Raw genomic sequence first — 18499 nt, 5'->3', positions numbered from 1 at the left:
CAGGATGCCGTTGGCCTTCTTGGCCACCTGGGCACACTGCTGGCTCATATTCAGCCCGGTGTCGATCAACACCCCCAGGTCCTTTTCTGTGGGGGAGCTTTCCAGCCACTCATCCCCAAGCCTGTAGCGTTGCATGGGGTTGTTGTGGCCAAAGTGTAGAACCCGGCACTTGGCCTTATTGAACTTCATCCGGTTGGCCTCAGCCCATCGATCCAGCCTGTCCAGATCCCTCTGCAGAGCCTTCCTACCCTCAAGCAGATCAACACTCCCTCCCAACTTGGTGTCGTCTGCAAACTTGCTGAGGGAGCACTCTATCCCCTCATCCAGATCATCAATAAAGACATTAAATAAGACCGGTCCCAAAACTGAGCCCTGGGGGACTCCGCTTGTGACCGGCCGCCAGCTGGATTTCACCCCATTCACTACAACTCTCTGGGCTCGGCCATCCAGCCTGTTTTTTACCCAGAGTGTACCTGTCTAAACCACGGGCCGCCAGCTTCTCCAGGAGAATACTGTGGGGAACAGTGTCAAAGGCTTTGCTGAAGTCCAGGTAGACAACATCAACAGCCTTCCCCTCATCCACTAGGTGGGTCACCTGGTCATAGAAGGAGATCAGGTTGGTCATAGAAGGAGATCAGGTTGGTCAAGCAGGACCTGCCTTTCATGAACCCGTGCTGGCTTGGCCTGATCCCTTGGTTATCCTGCACGTGTCCCGTGAGCGCCCTCAAGATGAGCCTCTCCATAACCTTCCCTGGCACCTAGGTCAGGCTGACAGGCCTGTAGTTCCCCGGATCCTCCTTCCGACCCTTCTTGTAGATGGGCGTCACATTTTTAGATTCACCGTTCAGGGAAGAAGTGAACCTTATGACCCCTCAGTTTCAAGCTAGGATCTCCCCAGCAAGTCTGAAAAAACATTCATCACTCAGTCCACACAGACCTGAGACTAGAGTTAATTCTCCTACACCCTTACGATTCAAAGGAAAAAAGCATTAGTCAAAACTTCATACAGGCTCAGTTCACTCTCACAGCTGTATGTACCCAGGAACACTCTGTGGGTCTCATCCAGTACAAGACTTTCATGAAGTTCAGCAAGCTTTGACTCAGGCCTGGAAAATTTTGCCACAAAGCCATTACACGTTTCTGTTTCTGTGGTTTAAGACCAATCCATATGTCTCTGAAACATCTGCTATTTTTCAGTTCAGGAAGACTGACAGGCTCCAGGATGCTCTTCACTATTTTGAAATAACTGTTGGTTATTTAGGTTCCCCAAACCCTTCCTTCTGATCACTCTGCTCTGCCTCCGTTGGTATTTCTATTTCATTTTCTGCAATCAGGTCTGATCACTTGTGCAGCTGATCCCTACTCCTTCCACTTTTGCCATGAAACAATAAACATTTTTATTCTCAACCCCATCACTGGTCATGCAAATTCAGTCTGAGCTTCTGTAATTTTTCTGTTGTCATTTAAATGCATAAGTGTTAGCTTCAAAAGAAACAGGTTATAAAACCTGCTTGTTACAGTACTCTCCCAGCTTTCTTTGTTCTCTGTTTCAGAACTGCTACAGTATATTGACTTTAATAAAGTTTTGTTTTTCAAGAGACCAACACAATTATTACAAGTCCAAGTTCCAAAATGGACAGATACTGAACTGAAACTGCTGTATTAAAGGTCTGTAACAATCTTTCTTTGCTCAGCCAAATAGAATTGTCATCTGTGTTGATTCAATGCAACTTGTCTGTGCCATTCAATAGAATTGATCACAAGATGCTTTTATAGAGCATTTGGTTATCCTTGAAACTGGGTACCCAGGGGTCCTGGAAAATGTCCACAGCTTGAGCTGTTCTTCAGTGAATACCTTTCTCTATAGTTGATAGTAAAATTGTTCTTTTTTTTGTCTTGCTCCTAAAATCCCCTATACGCATTCAGAGAAATTCCGTTTAAGCCCCACTGTCTCATTCTTGATAGCAACATCCACTTGGTGATTTTAATTAAATCTCATGGCTTCAATTATCTGTATGCAGACACTGCATCAATTTAAGTTGCCTTCTAGGTTAGTTTTTTTTTTCCTCCTCCCTGAATGTTTTATTTTGGTCTCCCTCTCTTCTGTTTGGTCAGCCTTTGAAACTGGGTCCTTCAGAAGGCTAACAACCACAATTTGGGTTTATATTTTTTTTGTAATTGCTTTTTAAAGCTCATTTTAAGTATTTACAAACAGAGTGAAAACCTCATACTTCAGTGCTTCATTTACAATCTCATTTTAGCTTATAAATTATCATGACATTTTATGCAACCAAATTAATTTTATATTTTTTCTCATCCTCTGATCACTGCTGTATATGAAATCTCCTCTGATTTATATTACAGATTTCTGTGGCAACCTTTATATTTGTAGGCTTGTTTTAGGTCTGTATCTGCTTTGCACGGTGGTTATTAAACAGAAACATAGATGTTGAACATAATTTTCCATTTAGCTTTATGGAAACTTAAGGATGGAGCTGGTCTAAACACTGCTGGACAACAAAAAATGTTAGCCCCCCTAGACACGGATTTTTCTCTACATGAGAGAGCAGTCCCAGTTTCAATCTGACTGGCATTTTCTAAAGACAACCCGTAAGATGCCTCGCAAAGAAATCCGATCGAGTTAATGACAGCCCGAATTCACCAAGCTGGCATCTACCTGAAACAGCTACACCAGAACTTTCCATTGAGCTTTAATGATTGTGCGAAGACATTACAATATTACTGCAATAAATAAGGTATCAAAGCCAACAGAAACCAATGCTATCACAGGCAAGCAGCCTCATGAGAGTGACTTAACCTTTGACCAGTAAATTTGATCTATTATAGGCAATTTGTGTCCCAAGGTACTCAGTGAATGGCTGATGTACGCAAAATAAACAAACACCGAGAAAGACAATAAACTGACAGCCAAGATCAACAAATGGTCTTGGCATCCCATAAAGCCATTAATACAATACTCTGTTAAACATGCTTTTCTCCAGACATGGACTGTTTCAACATGTTTGAGTGCCTCTGTGCCCTTGAGTAGGTAAGTGAGATATCTAGTGATGTGATGAGACTATTCTACTGTAAAGAAGTTCCTTTTAGCTTATGTAGCCCTTAAATACTCTAGGGGAGGGGAACAAGGAGGTGCTTATAGTACTCCAGCATGTAAATACACTACCTCCTCTCCTAACCTGTTGCTGTTCTCATTATAGAGACAGAAATAGCCTGTCAAAGAAAGAGACCCAGCCTTTACTTGATATTCTGGAAATTAATTATACAATACTTTAAAAGATTTATGTGCTAATCCACCAGTTCCATAAAAATAGATGAATACAGGTGACAGCTTAAAATAGCAAAGGTAGAAAAATTTGAGTTTCCATGTCCGATGCAAGAATTACACACACAATCTATACACATAATCAACACACTTCTCAAAAAAGTTACCTATGTGTTTTAATTTTAGCTCCACTGTAGGCTTTTACTATGATGTGAATGCATCGTTTTAATAAAGATCTAGAGCAAAGACGACAGAAGAGTATATATAATACAGCTGCCATTTATTGCTTTGCTCTGCTGGATTGGGGCCTCAAGAAGTTATTAAACTGCTGAGGTAAATCTTAACTATTTAGTTATTCTGAACCTCGATCCTCACTTTTTTTTCCCCCTACTCTAGGATTGTTGGCTACTTTTTTTTCCTCTCTTTTTTTTTTTTTTTTTAATCTTCCCCAGTGAAAGATCATCTTGTCTGTGCTCCTCTTTCAATTGCATACAAGTGCACGGACAGCAGTTTATGGTATAATGTAAGTTTTCTGCAGCAGGTCTAGGGCCAGTAGTGATCTTTCTTCCCACTATGACAGGAACATCATCTTTCAATTTCTTTAAACTCTAGCCTAAAACCAAAAAAGATTAAATTCATTCTCTCCAACCTGAATACCTGCACAAGATAGAGGAAGCTTGTATTTAAGCCAGAATAAATGTTAAGGATGAACTAAATAAATATACTGCTATTGGAATATTTTTGTTAGTGTACTTTAGACTGCCTAAAACTTGGTGTGCTTCTAATTAGACTGCTAGAGCACATATTTTGTATGTGTGGCTTCCTTTCTCCCCTCCAAGCACGCAGAAACATGTACGTCTTTGTAAAACGCTGAAATACCTCTACAACACAGATTTTTTTAATAGCAATTTCCATGCAGGAGATGCAATAAAACCAAATCCACTTTATTACAGCACTGGGGACTAAAGCCAGTTAACCACTCAAAAGTAGCAAGCTTGCATGCCAAATCAGTTTTCACCACTCACTGGGTGTAACACACTTCACAGGCAAATCAACAAATTATGCAGTTTACAGAGAGCCAGCACCATAGGATTTACAGGTCTCATTGTGGTCTTACTGAACATTGTCAGCATTCATACTACAGATACATAAATACAACTTCCACTTTGTAATTACTGAAATTAGCAATAATCTCACATATAAGAACAAAGCAGCTAGCATTACTGCTATAGTCAGAGAGAATTCGAAGCAGATCTATACCTCGAAATTTCTCTACGTATCTTCCCAAACCATTTCAGCCCAGAGCTCCTGGTGCTCTGCCTGAGCCTGCCTACAGCACTCTCCATTGCTGCGGATGACTGATGGTTTGGGAAGCAACAAATGACAACCAGGCTAAAATAGCCTGAACAGGAATTCATTAAGAAAAAGATGGGGCGGAGGTCTTCAGAGATGAAGAGGTACATTAACCTATTGCATCATTTACACCCATAATAATCTGCCTTTTTAAAGGAAAGAAATATTTGCTAATTCCTTTTGAGTAATTTAGATCAAGTCACTCAGTCTCCGTTACATATGTGTGTGTGTATATATATTCTAGGCATAATAAAAATGATCTGCAGCTGTATAGTAGAATTTTCTTCCCAAGAGCAGTGCATTTTTGGTTTTTTGAAATCTTCACATTTTGACAAAGTTTTTGTATTTAAAATTGTATTTTACAGTGCAGACTGCACCAAAACAAACAGACAAAATTCAATAATTTAACAATATGTATTGCTAAGACAACTAAATGAATGAAAGTGAGCTTCCTTGACTGTCCTTCCTCACTGTTAGGGAGGCTGAACAATTCAAGAGCATGTGAATGGAAACAAGCACTTCCAAATGCAGGAGAGGATATGGAAAGCATATTGGGAGGGGGGGAGCTAACTTCTTTGAATTGTTTATTTCCTCAATCTAATTTTAATTAAAAACAGAACATTAGGATGTCTGTTATACTAAGCTACTGTAATACAGATTTCCACATTAGAGGATAAAAAGCTAAACAAAAAACCGATGGAGGTAGAATGAACTGTGCCCGACTCATTAGTCACTAGATTTCTTTGGCTAGAAAGAAAATCGCAAACAACAGTGGTGACTTCTATCACCAGAAAATAGCTTTACAATTCTATTTACGCATTATTACCAGCCAACCTGATAATCTAGGGTGAGCGTGAGGCCAGGTATTCACTACTTTGAAATAAGGGCCAATGAATGGCACAGGCATACAGTTCATTACTTCAAACCTAATACTGAAGTTAAATGCTGAAGAACTATAGCAGATACTTAGTGACCTGTGTATCTTGTTCTACACATACACAGACAATTTTCTGCCTTGTAAGTCAACATTTAAGACTTGAATATTTTTTTTTAATTCCTAAACCAGTGGTGACACATATCTCAGAGTTTATGTAATATATATACACACACACACATATGAAGGTGATAGTTTTTTTCATGTCAGCATTTGGATAACATTTTATATTTGCCCAGGTTCCTTTTTACTCATCCTTTTTACTCATTCTTTACTGTTTCTCCTCAATAATAAAAAAAGAAATAGGACAGAAGTGGGAAGTTGCAAGAAGAGAAAGGGAAAAGGGAGAAGACATCTTCATTTTCACCACTAAGAATTATTCAAAGACTTCTAAAGAGCAAGGTCAAATTCTCTTAAATGCCCCAGGTCCAAGCTAAGACCCTAGAGACGTCATTGCCACTGAACAAAGGAAGGAAGCAGGGGAAGGTTCTTTGAATGTAAATATTTCTGTGAGGGGAGCACTCAATAGCATAATTAACTTCTATGGTAAACGTCGTGCAGCATCATGACCACTGAGGAATCAGAGCAGTTGCTCCTCATGACAAGGTGCTGAGTAGAAGCAACACACACACAGGGCAGAGCCCAAACTAACAAACTCTGCTAGGCTTATTAAGTCAGGGCTCTGCATTAGCTGGGTGACAGCTAGGACAAGAGAGACTCTGGGGTGCAGAGTGGGGTAAAGAGAAGAGGAGAAAGTAACAAGGGAAGAAACCTGGTGACAAACAAGCATCGTCAGGCGATGGAGGGCTGGAGGTGATTAGGAAGATGGAGTTAACACTGCAGCTGAGACTAGCAGGAACTGCTGGGTAAGGATCAATCCTGCGCCCTTGCATTCACATCCTAACAGATTCCAAACAAACGAGGAGAGGTGGAGGTGAATGTGACACAGCCAAATGGGGTACAGAGCAGGAAGCTGAAAGACCTTTTCTTACTTACTACTGGTGGAGAGAGACAGAAAGCAGGAGCTGGGGTGGAAAGGACATACAGCCTTACCTCATCACTCATTTAGTCCTGCCAACGTTCATACACATCACTGTTTTTTACAGCAGAAGCAAACCTTAGGTAAGTTGAAGGGCTGCTTTCTGCCCAGACACACTGCAACACATTGCTGTAGAAAGCATGCTGCAGAGACAGGCTGGCTGGTCAGTGTTCATGGTTGCTCAAAGCAGTATGTTACCACAGTGGTCTGGTAACACAGACCAAACCGGGAAGGAGACAAAGTTGGCGCTGTGCTGACAGGGGCAGGCGGGAGTAGTCAGAACAATGACCCAGCAATGCGATCCACAACAGAGACTGACATGACCTGGAAGCAACAGGAGTCCGAGCAGAAAGGGAAGAAGCTTCTTTTGTGTGATCAGGTCTTCAGTGTGTCGCGTAAGAAGAGAGCAAATTTTAGACACTGCCCCAATGACTGGGTTTAAGGTTCACTGAAAGATGACATCCCATATAGGGGCTTTTGTGAAAGGGGGAAGATGCTGCTACTTCCCACGATGACAAAGTAAGGACATAAAGAGGAACAATTTGCAGAGAAAAAATGAGTTTGCCCATGTTAAATTTGAAATGACAAATCAATGTTTTCTAGCAAGAAGGCATACAATCAGGGTAAAAGATAGAAGGTCAACTATAATTCTGAGGCATTATATTCCAAACTGCATTTCTGAAGGTAAGAGTATCTGTAGCTAGGAGGTAGTACAGAGCGGAGGAGGAAATCCCAGCTTGGCACCTCACACACCAGCAGTAGCAATAAGGGGTAAGGGTAAGCAATGCAGTATTCTGTCAAACAGTTCTCAGTAACAGTGCAACAGCAGAAGGTTGAGCTTGCAAAACAGACTTTTTCCAAACAAAGAATAGACCAAAGTTTTCTAAAAATTGATGGGAACTTAAGCAATAATGAGACAAGGTTACAAAGAGAATGGAGAGATGCTATGTGGAAATAAGAGACGAGGCAACAAGAGATTAACTAATGAGAAAAATTGGAATCACTGGAAAAAAGTAAAAGGAAAGAGAGTAAAGGGTCTTCAGAGAAGGAAGAATCCTAGAGGTTAGAGGAAAATTAGTTTGAGAAAAATCACATAAAAGCTTACTACTTTTTCATTTTTAGTTTCTTAAAAATAAAACTATTTGCCTGCTATACTTTTACAGGAGTAGCCACACTAGTTTTTAAATGTATTTATTTTTTAACATATTTATCTGAATAATGATCACATGAAGCAGGGAAATGCTGTTATTTTTATTTTCTTATAAGCACAGAGGATAACCTTTGTATAAGGATAACTGTGGATCAGAGCAGCTAAGTGAGTTAACGAGTGTCACCCAAGAAATCAGTAGCAGAGCAGGCACTTGAAACAAAGCCTCCCTTAGACTATTTTCCTATCTCCTAAACCAACTCTTGTCCACTTTTTTCCACAAATCCTGCATGGAAAAGAAGAGGGAAGAAAGAGACAGAGTGGTTCAAAGGGGTCAGTTTTTTCTGAAGCTAGCATACTTCATATGCTCTGAAATTGTGACTAGCCCAAAAGGAGCTTTGTTCTTTTTATACGTCAGCAAAACAAAAGGTCAGCCTATTGAAATATTGGTCAGGTCTGAATTTCTTCTATTAATAACAAGTAGAGACACATTTTTTAAAGTAATAGTTAAATAAATGGCTACATGTCTGCAATCATTTCAACTTAAAATGTCAACTGGATTTGAGATGCCATGTGCATTTAATCAATGACTCTGCATTATAATATAAATATTACTTTGGTTTGACTGCTTTGTCTGGCATAAATCATAATTCAGTAAGATGAGTACATTTCATTTTCTCTACAGATGGCTGTTAATGGCAATACCTATTAAACTGGCACCTGCCAGCACTCTGTAGTTAAGGAATCTGTCAGGAGCCCCCTTCTGTATAATTTCTCTGTTAACTGTTGTCTCTCCCCCCAGCCCCCCCATTTACCAAGCTCATGTTGCAAGAACTACTGAAACAGAAAATCAGCAAAACTGCTGGTTTTTTATGTCTCATGGTAGAACTCATATTCTGCACTGTGTTCCTGAGCAAAATATGTATTTATTGGTTAAAACACAGCTCAGGAAGCCTTAATTCAAATTCTTGTAGGCATGACTTTAAAGCCTCAAGTATCTCTAACCATAATGCATCTGTACTACATAGAGAAATACCCAACGTACCATAACTTATATGGAAAGTCTGGAATTCAAGTTTTATCCTCAGATAAGAGACGCATTTTGGAACAAGTAACAGCCAAATATAGTGAATGAAGGATAAGCACACTGCCACAGTGTTTAGTATTCATCAAGAATACACTTTGCTTTCTAGGACTTCTTCTGCAGAAGGCATTTCTTGGGAGAGATGAGACAGACACTTAGAAGAAATATGCCATCTCCAGAAAAGACCTGGTCATATTCCCAATACGACTGGAGTTTACTTTTTTTTTAGCAGTGCGGCATGCACAGAGGTCAATATCAAATAGGGCAAATATACATTTAAGTAGACACATCACATAATTTAGTGCACAAAGTTAATCCTTACAAACAAAGCATGCCTTTTTTCCTTTTGCTTAGTAATGGCTTGAATAATGATATTTCAACTTGAAGTGAACATGCAACTATTTCACAAAAAGCATGCTCCCTGCAAACAGTTTGTGATTTCCAGTCCTTTTAAATAGTCAGAGGGAACTTTCTGCTCTGATCTGTTAAGTAAATATAAATCTTGTCATCCAAGTTCAGTAATGAGAGTAAGGGGTCTATTCTTCTTCACTGCACTTGCATACATCTAACGTTAATGAGATTTATGCATGCATATTAAGAGGAGAACAGATGCTTAATTAAACAAATAAGCCTTTAGTAGGCAGTCTACATGATCATTTTTAGTACAAAACCCCCTTATTTTCTCTGTTTTAGTCTGACTATGAATGCAGCCAAGGAGGAATCAATACAGTGGAGGAAAAGAGAAAGTGATACACATAAATTGAGGGGTTTCTCTTTTTTTAGTTAGAAATACTTGGCAAACTCGAGATACATTAAATTGATTAGGTATCTCCTCTCCCTCATGTTCTTGTGCTCTTTAAAGGAAACAGGAGTTTTATTTACCAATTTACCTATTTGAGAAGTGGGAATTTTATTAAGCATAGGAAATCAAGGCCTCTAAATAACTCATCTGCCTCATTAACTGATGTAGTCTATCAAATACACAGGCATGATACATCTCAGACAATTTTGCTATTGAGGGAAAAAATCTAAAATAACATCAGCCTAATTAAAATATAATTTAATCTAGCCTTGTTTGTTTTTTTGATCTATCCACATCCATACTGACTTCCAGCATGATATGTACATATGTATATAAATACATTAGAAAGTTATATACGCTGCCTCTCTCCAGCAAAACACATCTCTATTATTTGCTCTTTCTTCATTATACTGCTAACTTTTCTTCTACAATGCTCAACTTCTCAGGCCAACACAGAGCAGAAAAAAAATCTCTCCATAAGCTATCATAGTGCTATACTTAATGGAAGTCAATATCTGTATATTATGCTACCTACCCTGCAATACCATTACAGGCTCAACAGTGCTGGTTGTAAAAAGTATCATTCTGAGCACAAGGTCTATAATCGTAATAATGAAAAAAGGGTCATTTCTGTCTTCCAACTAGAATGAAAAATTAAAATCACTAAGGCACTTAGCTCAAAGGAAAATTGGCAAAATAAGGGGACAAAAAAATAAAATATTCATGGCTCATATTGTGAAGTGGAAGGTAAATAATTTAAGATGAACTGTTATGTGGGAAAGTGCACTATTTCTGAAGAGGAAAAAGCAAATGTAACTAATATGCACATATATATGCAAGTCATGGTGATGTGCAATATTTGTGAAAGATAGACATTTTCTCACCTATACTAATTTTGAAAATATTTGCCAGTGAACTAGTGAAGTCAAGTTGACAAGAGTTGCCTTAAATGAAGAAGGTTGGTTGGTTTTGTTTTTTTTTCTTCCTGACTCCAGCCTAGAAATAAAGACTGAATGAGAGGGTGTTCTCCCACTGCACTCCAGTTCAGCAAAACTTTTTACTCTGAGTCACCAATTACATACTTGCTCTTAGATTTTTATACCACAAAAAAATTATGACTTCAGCCTACTGGTCTCTGCCTTGGGGAGCTACCTATGAAAACGCCATTGGTGTGGCTGCAGTCCATTAGCTAACTTACCTTCATACCCATAAAGCTAAAAGGGCTTCCCAGAATTTTTACAATCACTATCTGGAAAAGGTAGTGAGAGAGCCATAGACTTATGTTTATTATACACCAGGACTGTAACAAATGCTATAGGATTAGGATGCAGAGCAACACCGTGCAGCAGAAGTCACATTTCCCTGGCGATTTAAAGGTTCAGTCTTTCTCCAACTGAATTTAGAAACCAACGCAAAGCCTACCTTTTCTAGAAAAGAGTATTTTGATAGTATTTCAAAGCATGGCAATTAAATAACTATAGATCACAAATTTAAAATCTAGAGTTCATCACCTAGGAAACTGAGGAATTTTTTTTTTTTTTAATTATCCTCTTGGTTAGATCAGCTTTGCACTCCCGGTGCTAAGTGATAACGCTTTTTTCATTAGTGCTCAGCATCAAGGATTTCTAACACCCTGCACCAAGGGGTTAATTAACTCTTCCAAACAGCTGACAGAGCCACCTCACAAGGTCTTTGACAGTTCTAAACCAATGACACTACACACTACCTTTATTCAAAGGCACAAATATGCTGTTTCACTATAACGTTGCTTATGAAAATACAAAAAGCCATCAAAAAGTAGTACATGGAAGCTCACTGGAGGTCCAGCAGTCTCCTCAAGATTCCCCATGCCCTGAAAGAATCAGCCAGCTCAATGTAAGAAAAGGGATGAACCAAGAATTGAACGCGGTATTGCATAATCTTGCCACTGTTATGTATCTGCATAGAACTGAGTATTATTTCTGTTCTGAAAGAGTTTCAGCATAGATGCTAGACACTATCTTTTTCCTGAGACTGCAGTATACATTTAGTCATGGCTCCAATAATGAAAGTATTTAATCTAGTTGTTTTCCTGATACACAATATCAATCTACTTTGCCGTCTGTCGTCTAGCGGTGGGTTATTTAGTGAGCTGTGATGGTGCAATATGCCAGAAGACATCAAAAAGCAAAATATAATGCTCGCTTAGCCGATGTTACATACAGTTAACAGAGTCAACTTCTGTTGTTCTTTGGACAGCACATATGCATATCCGGTACTCAGACAGGCAATATATGCATCAGAACCATCCAAACAAGAAAACACATACACTGTGCAGTATGCACCACAGTAAAATAGTACTGTGGGTTATAGATATTTAACTAATCAGTAATAACCAGTGTCATCTGCATTTCAAATCTCCAGTATATTAACCTACTTTGCTCCAAGTGCCACAGTCATTAAAATGCTGCAGCCAAGAGTTGCAGTTAATACTGCGTAAAACAACAGGACTTTTAAAAATAATGATTACAAAAATAAAAGCATGATTTCTTGATGGTCTCCCTGAATCACAGTCACCTAAATAAAGCTTCAATCCAGGAAAAGCTTACCAGGAAAGCAATCATTCTTTTTTTTGTATGTGTAAAAAAAGACCGGGAACTACAAGTAAATAGCAGCTGAGCAACAGATGAGGCACTAAGTGAAATCTGTTAGCAACTGCTAACAGCTTTGCTATTTTCTGTTGTTAAATTAAAAAAAAAAACGTAAAAAACCAACGCAGTAGCAATTCCAATATGTTCAAAAAATCTCAGATACAAAAGACTAAAGCTCAACGCTTCTTGTACTACAGATAAATACTTGGGTTTGGTTTTAATATCTTGAAATGCTTTGTTATTGATTATAAGGCAGAAACAAGCCAATTCACATGGACACACTATCAAGATAAAACTTGTTATAGCTGTATATATGACCCAGCAAGTATAGCACAAAAGCCCCACCTTAGACAAGTGTGACACTTCCAGCAGCTGCTTTAGCCTCAAATTCTACTTTCCTTTGTCCTTTGCACCTGACCCCTAGTCATTCGCCAGAAAGTGCATGTGTCTTCATTAGCACTGAGCTTTCTGGCAATATTTCAGAAGTATTTTCACTGTCCTTCTGGTCCTGGAGTTTTCACCACAGATGATCATCTCCTACTTATCTCAACCCGATCTTGACATGGGTTCAGCAAGTCTGTTTTCCTGTTTGGATGCATCTACACAGCACAGCAGAACTACGCAGGCACAGCTGAAATAGCTCTGAACAAAGCAGCCCACAAATTACAAACAGTAGGAACATATTGGTGTGGGGGTCCAGCTCTCGGTAGGATCAATTAGTTACATGGCTGCAGTCACTGGACTAGTTTAAAAAAATCATGGCACCACCCGGTCCCAGGCAGATATATCATCTTCCCACTCCTGTCAGTTGCTTTCTTAACTTCTTTCCTCCTGGGTCTCTCTCTCCTGTCAGTCTAGCAGGGGCGTGTTCCTTGTTCCTCATTTTGGCGGTCTCCCACGTGGCGGACCATAGTACAACTACCACCATATCTGCAAAAGGCACACTACAGATTTCCTTCTCCATCCAGCTTTCTGCTCCCTCCTATGGCAGGTTCCCCTTCCAATTTAAACTCAGCATGTCAAAATCTAAGCTCATCTCTGTTTCTAAATACTTCTCTCAACTTCTTTCTCTTAAGCTACCAAGAATTAGTAGTCACCTTGCCTGCTGCAGAAGCTCACAACTTCGTCGTCTTCAGCTTCTCTCTTTCCTTCCACAGATGTTCTACCAATAAAACATGCCAGTTTCATCTCCACAACGTCATAAAAAAATCTGGCTGTTTCTTTCCATCCATACTACTAAAATACTTGATCGTTCAAACCTTCTTACTGCAGTCTACTCCTCCCTCGCCCTCCTGACACTCAACCCTCTCTTCAGATCAGTGCAAAACTCCAGTTTGAAAAATACCTCTTGAATCTAGTATTTAGTCAGTATTTGACCCCTTCTAAGTTCCCCCATTAGCTTCCCATTACTTGTTTTAAAAACATTCAGATTAATTGTTGTTGTTTTTCATGTCATCCACAGCAGTTTCCCCTGAAAAAATACCAGCCTGCTTTTGCTCATCTTGAGCAGGACATATGGTCCCCCCAATTCTTTTGTAAACTCACACTGTTTGCTCTTGTTCGATCTTTACAGCTCATCACCCTTCTTTCACTTTTATCATGGCTGGGATTCCCTAGGACTCTCGCCTTCTCAGGAAGGAATTTATTTGCAAGACAGTTTTATAAGTTCTAGGAAGAAACACTGACGAGGACAAAGAACATCTAAAAACCTCCCAGCTGAACCATTAGCTCTTACAAACAACTCCTTTTCTGTTCATTATAACCTGTTGCTTCCATCTTTGTGGCTTTGTAGAGGTTTTCAATGGTGTGGGATAAAAATACCCATTCTGTGCTGCCATACAGATAAATAAATATTATTAACAATTACTGCCTGCTGGGAAGACTATCAAACTAAATAAAAAACAAGCTTGTGAAAAGAACAGATGCATAAAGCTCAAATACAACCAAAATGTGAAATATATTCCGAAAAAGGGTATCTTAAGAAGAATGGTAACCTATTGTTCCCAGCTTTGCATATTGATCATTATCAGATTTTTTTGTCAACTACAATCACTTATTTTGGATTCTGATGTCATCTCATGTTCTTTCTGGCTTAGGCATCACACCCCCGCAAGTAAAACTTTGCACTTCAGACTTCGAATCTGCCAGTGATATATGGAACAGAATATTTATGCTTTTGTCAGACCTCAGTGTCACTCCCCTCCTCTTCCAACAGCCCTATTCACGCCAAGGAGTTAAAAAGAAGAATGAAAATAGACATAAAGCTTAAGATACAGAAGAGAGTGTGAAGTCTCCCTCCTAATTATTCAGTGTTTTGACTACTGTTCCATGCTAAGCCCTCTTTCTTTAAACAGTATGAACACAAATGCACGTGCAATGTACAGGTGCAAGTATGTGCCTCCTCAGCATTCCTCAAGAGCCCTATTTGAACGCAGACTGGTATACCCACACACCTTCATCTTACGAACACTAACAACTGCTGAAATCATGCAGATTTGGCACATAAACATGCCTGTATATTTTGACAATATCTCTACAGTGTTCAAAAGTTGGTAGGAAAATTTTGATGATTCCTATTGATGATACACGGAAGAAAGTCAGTTAAAACCTTTCATGTCAATATAACACAAGCCATTTGACTCCAGAGGACATAACAACAGAAAGCTGCCATGGAAGTTCATGTATCTCTATCCTAATGAATATCATTGTAAGTGAATGATCTTGCAGCTGAATTTCTTCAATTACCCATTAAATGCACCTCTGCCCAAGCAACGATTGTGGGTTTTGTATGTATCTGGCTTGTCTACAATACAGCATACTAAGAAACACCAGCAGCCTCCTAAAGCTAATATTAAGTGTTCAGTGCCACAAGTAAACCACATGGTTATACAGTCTAATGCCCTCCAGGTGATCATTAAATTTCATTCACATACCCTATATTAATTGCAAGGATCTACTTAAATGGAAACACTTTAATCCTCAACAGAGTAAACAGGTACCAGACGCAGGGGTGATAGCAACCAGAGTGCCTACAGCACCAAATGCTCCAGCAATAGCAAGGAAATGGCCTCAAGAACTTTGTCTAACGTACGGTGATTCCAGAGGTGCAAACCCAACCAATAGCCACAGAAGAAATCCAAACACTGGCATGCCAGGCAGGGAGGATGGTGAGCTTTTGACCACTGCAGACAGCAGCTGAAGCTGTGAAGCACAGATTTTATCATAGCTAGTGGTTTTCAACAACTGCAAACGTTACTAGACTGTTTACAGTAACATGAGCAATCCTGCTCTCCCCAAAGCTTGTGAAGGAAGCAGATAAGCAAGGGAAGAGAAGGCAAAGGTCTGACCGTGGGAGCAGGTCATGTATTACTCAGAAATATTCCCCACAAAGCCTCCCCCACCGACACACGCTTGTTTTTAGCCTGAAACCTTGAATCTTTTCTGACATATGGGAATGAATTTCAAAGGCACAAAAAGACATTTTGTCTGCCAAATGTCTTCTGCCTCAGCTACAAGTTTGGTATAAAAGTATAAACTGCTTTCTTTCTAAATAACATAAACATTATTTTGAGTCCAAGTGAAATAATTTTTCCACTACTTTATGAGAGTATCAGTTGTTTCCTATGTTATAATGAGAATGGGTGGCTGTTTTGCTTTATAAAATGCCATACCTCAACCTGACACCAAAGCCTTTCTTCTTTTTCTTTTCTGGGTCTTCATTTTCTTCCTTCCTCTTCTTCTCTTTGATTTTAGATTTGCCCTTTTCTTTTTTCTTCTCTTTCTCTCTACTTTTTTTGTCTTCTTTTGCTTTGGTTTCTGTATCTTCTATTTCAGGGTTCCCTGGAGGGGCAGATTCCATGTTTTGAGCTTCTTGACCAGAATGAGAGCTCTTATCAGAGAAACCATCTGCACAGAATGAAAAAGCAGCAGTGAGGATGGCTAGGGGCCACCAAAATGCAAACACATGAAATGCAGCATGAGTGTCTACAAAGTGCTCAAATGACTCACAACACTTACTCATTTAATTGAATAATTTAAAAACCAGACTAAACATATCTAGTGAATTCAAGCAGATTTCTATTGTAAATTAAATACAGAGTTATTTTAGTGACTTGTTTTCTAGCTATTATTCCCGATACAAAAATCCTGACATGGTAAAACACTATTCTGTTTGAAATCTAGCTTGTTAACCTTCATCAGCTCGAGAAAACTGACATGCTGGGATACAAACACTGAGACCTTACTTCAACAAGAGATTCTGGCGATCGACATAACCAACCTACGTAACAAAATGATTTCATTCACTCCCTGGAATCTTTCTCTTTTAAAGGCTGAAAAAGAAATAGATGAACTGTTCTTTCTGGTTGGAGAAGAGCTGTACTGTTTCTATTTGGGGGGCTCAGCATCCAAGTACAGTTTTATGCTCCAGACTGGGGTCTATAAGCCCCTGGTGACAGAATGAACAGCAGGGTGCTATCAATACACTCTGCCTTGCCTGTAACAGGAAACAAATTTCCTGGTTGGAGAAGGGGGAATTGTAGACAGCTCTGTAAAACAAGAAAGATAATTTCTAATGTAATCTGAAGAAGGCAGCTGGTTCTTGAAGTTGAAAAATATAATTATTTAAGGATTGAGTTCTAAATCCCCTAACCCACCCCTGCCCTGAAGGAGATCAGTGAAAGACTTTACACTAAACCCAGTCAAGGTTGGATGAGATACTGCAAAGACAGCTCTATTCAGTGGAAGACAGCAGCTTTTAAAATGTGATCCACTTCAATTGGACTAAATTACTTGCTTATGTGCTTTATCGAGTTGGCCCTCAGCAGTACTAACTGAAGGTGGCTCCCTCCATAAGTGCCATAGCAACATACCCTCTTCTCCATCTTCAGGTCCATCGTAAGACTTGTCAATGGCAGCTCGGAAACTCTCATTACACCCCCGACCACGGACCACGTGAGGCCTAGGTCTGTGAAAAGGGAGTTCGTTCTTTCTAACTTCAGCCACAGCAGTCTGAAGACTCTCAAGAGAACTGGACTTCTTCAATCCCAGAGTAGGACCAAAATCTTTCCCAGAAGAGTCTGAAAAATAAAGTTAAATTTTTATACATAAAACCATCCAGAGAAATTAAACTAGTTGACAGATACGTTTAATTGTGTACTTTATTACTTGGGGCCTTTGAAATAGTATGCAATCAACGTAATTTGTTCTAAAAATAACATCAAGTTAAACCTAGTTCAGTAGATATCCCTGGTTCAGACTTGGAGGGAACAGCACATAATTTTACAGACCTGAAAACAGTGATGGGCAATAGCTGGTTCGCTCTGTCACTTTAAAGCCTGCACCAGTGATAAGAATGGGATTGCTTCTTCCCCCTTTGACAGTGATATCCAGCTGGACACTGTTAACAGTCTCAAGGAGAACATTATCCTTAGACCCACAAAACCAAACACTGCTACACAACAAGTGTTTTAGTTTTTAGAATGAGTCAGGTTGTATGAATGGTTGATATTTTAACCATGTTTCTCCTGTGAGAAGATATTATTAGTTCTCTCACAGTCTTATCCAACCTTTTTCTTCAAGCTGAAACTGGTGCTACAGTATCAACATACACAGCAGGTTTTTCAAGAAACATATTTCCAGCGAAGTACAGCTTAACATAAACGATGTTGTGCCTATTTCCTTGTTTATAGGCATAAGAAAGCACTTCATACAAAAAAAAAGCAAATACCTTCCTTCCCAAGTCTCCCAAACCTTTCTTCTCTTTGAATGCTTGACTATCTGACCTTAGAAAGGCTTTATTTTGTGGCAGCATTAGTGTTGATTAGTATTAAAATAATGATAGTAGAATAGGTAAAGAAGAAAGTTCAACAAATACATGCATACCAATCAATGAAGAAATTCACAGCTTAATTTCAAAGCCTTTGTAGCATCTACTTAGGTTTTATATGGCAGAACAGCAAATGGCACATAGAGACACTGAGGAAGAGACTTTGCCTTGCAAGATGGCTTCTGTCTTTGAGAACACAAATGCTTTTGTTTTCAACTTTTAAGTGATAGTAGCACAAGCCACAAGAAAATGTAAGTACAGAAGACCATCACATACATGTCTGTATAGTGTTCATGCCTGAACAGATTCAAGGATCACAGAAAAGACAGATATGTTAGTACAATATATGCTGTGATTTTACCAATCCTAGAGTACAGGTATTTCTGAACTAAAACAGTGT

General features: G+C 39.2%; 1 protein-coding gene across 1 annotated transcript in view; it reads right to left on the bottom strand.

The window, feature by feature from the left end:
• PARD3B (par-3 family cell polarity regulator beta) overlaps positions 1-18499 on the bottom strand; it is a 427904-nt gene that overhangs the window by 129829 nt on the left and 279576 nt on the right. Inside the window, exons 17-18 of the mRNA XM_059820147.1 lie at positions 17144-17350; positions 15944-16178 (exon numbers count right to left, since the gene is read on the bottom strand). Of these exons, the coding sequence (XP_059676130.1) occupies positions 15944-16178; positions 17144-17350 (442 nt within the window). The remainder of the gene's footprint in view (positions 1-15943; positions 16179-17143; positions 17351-18499) is intronic.

This window comes from Gavia stellata, chromosome 8 (assembly GCF_030936135.1).
Source record: "Gavia stellata isolate bGavSte3 chromosome 8, bGavSte3.hap2, whole genome shotgun sequence".
NCBI classification, from domain to species: domain Eukaryota; kingdom Metazoa; phylum Chordata; class Aves; order Gaviiformes; family Gaviidae; genus Gavia; species Gavia stellata.
This window is presented reverse-complemented; position numbering and strand designations above follow the sequence as displayed.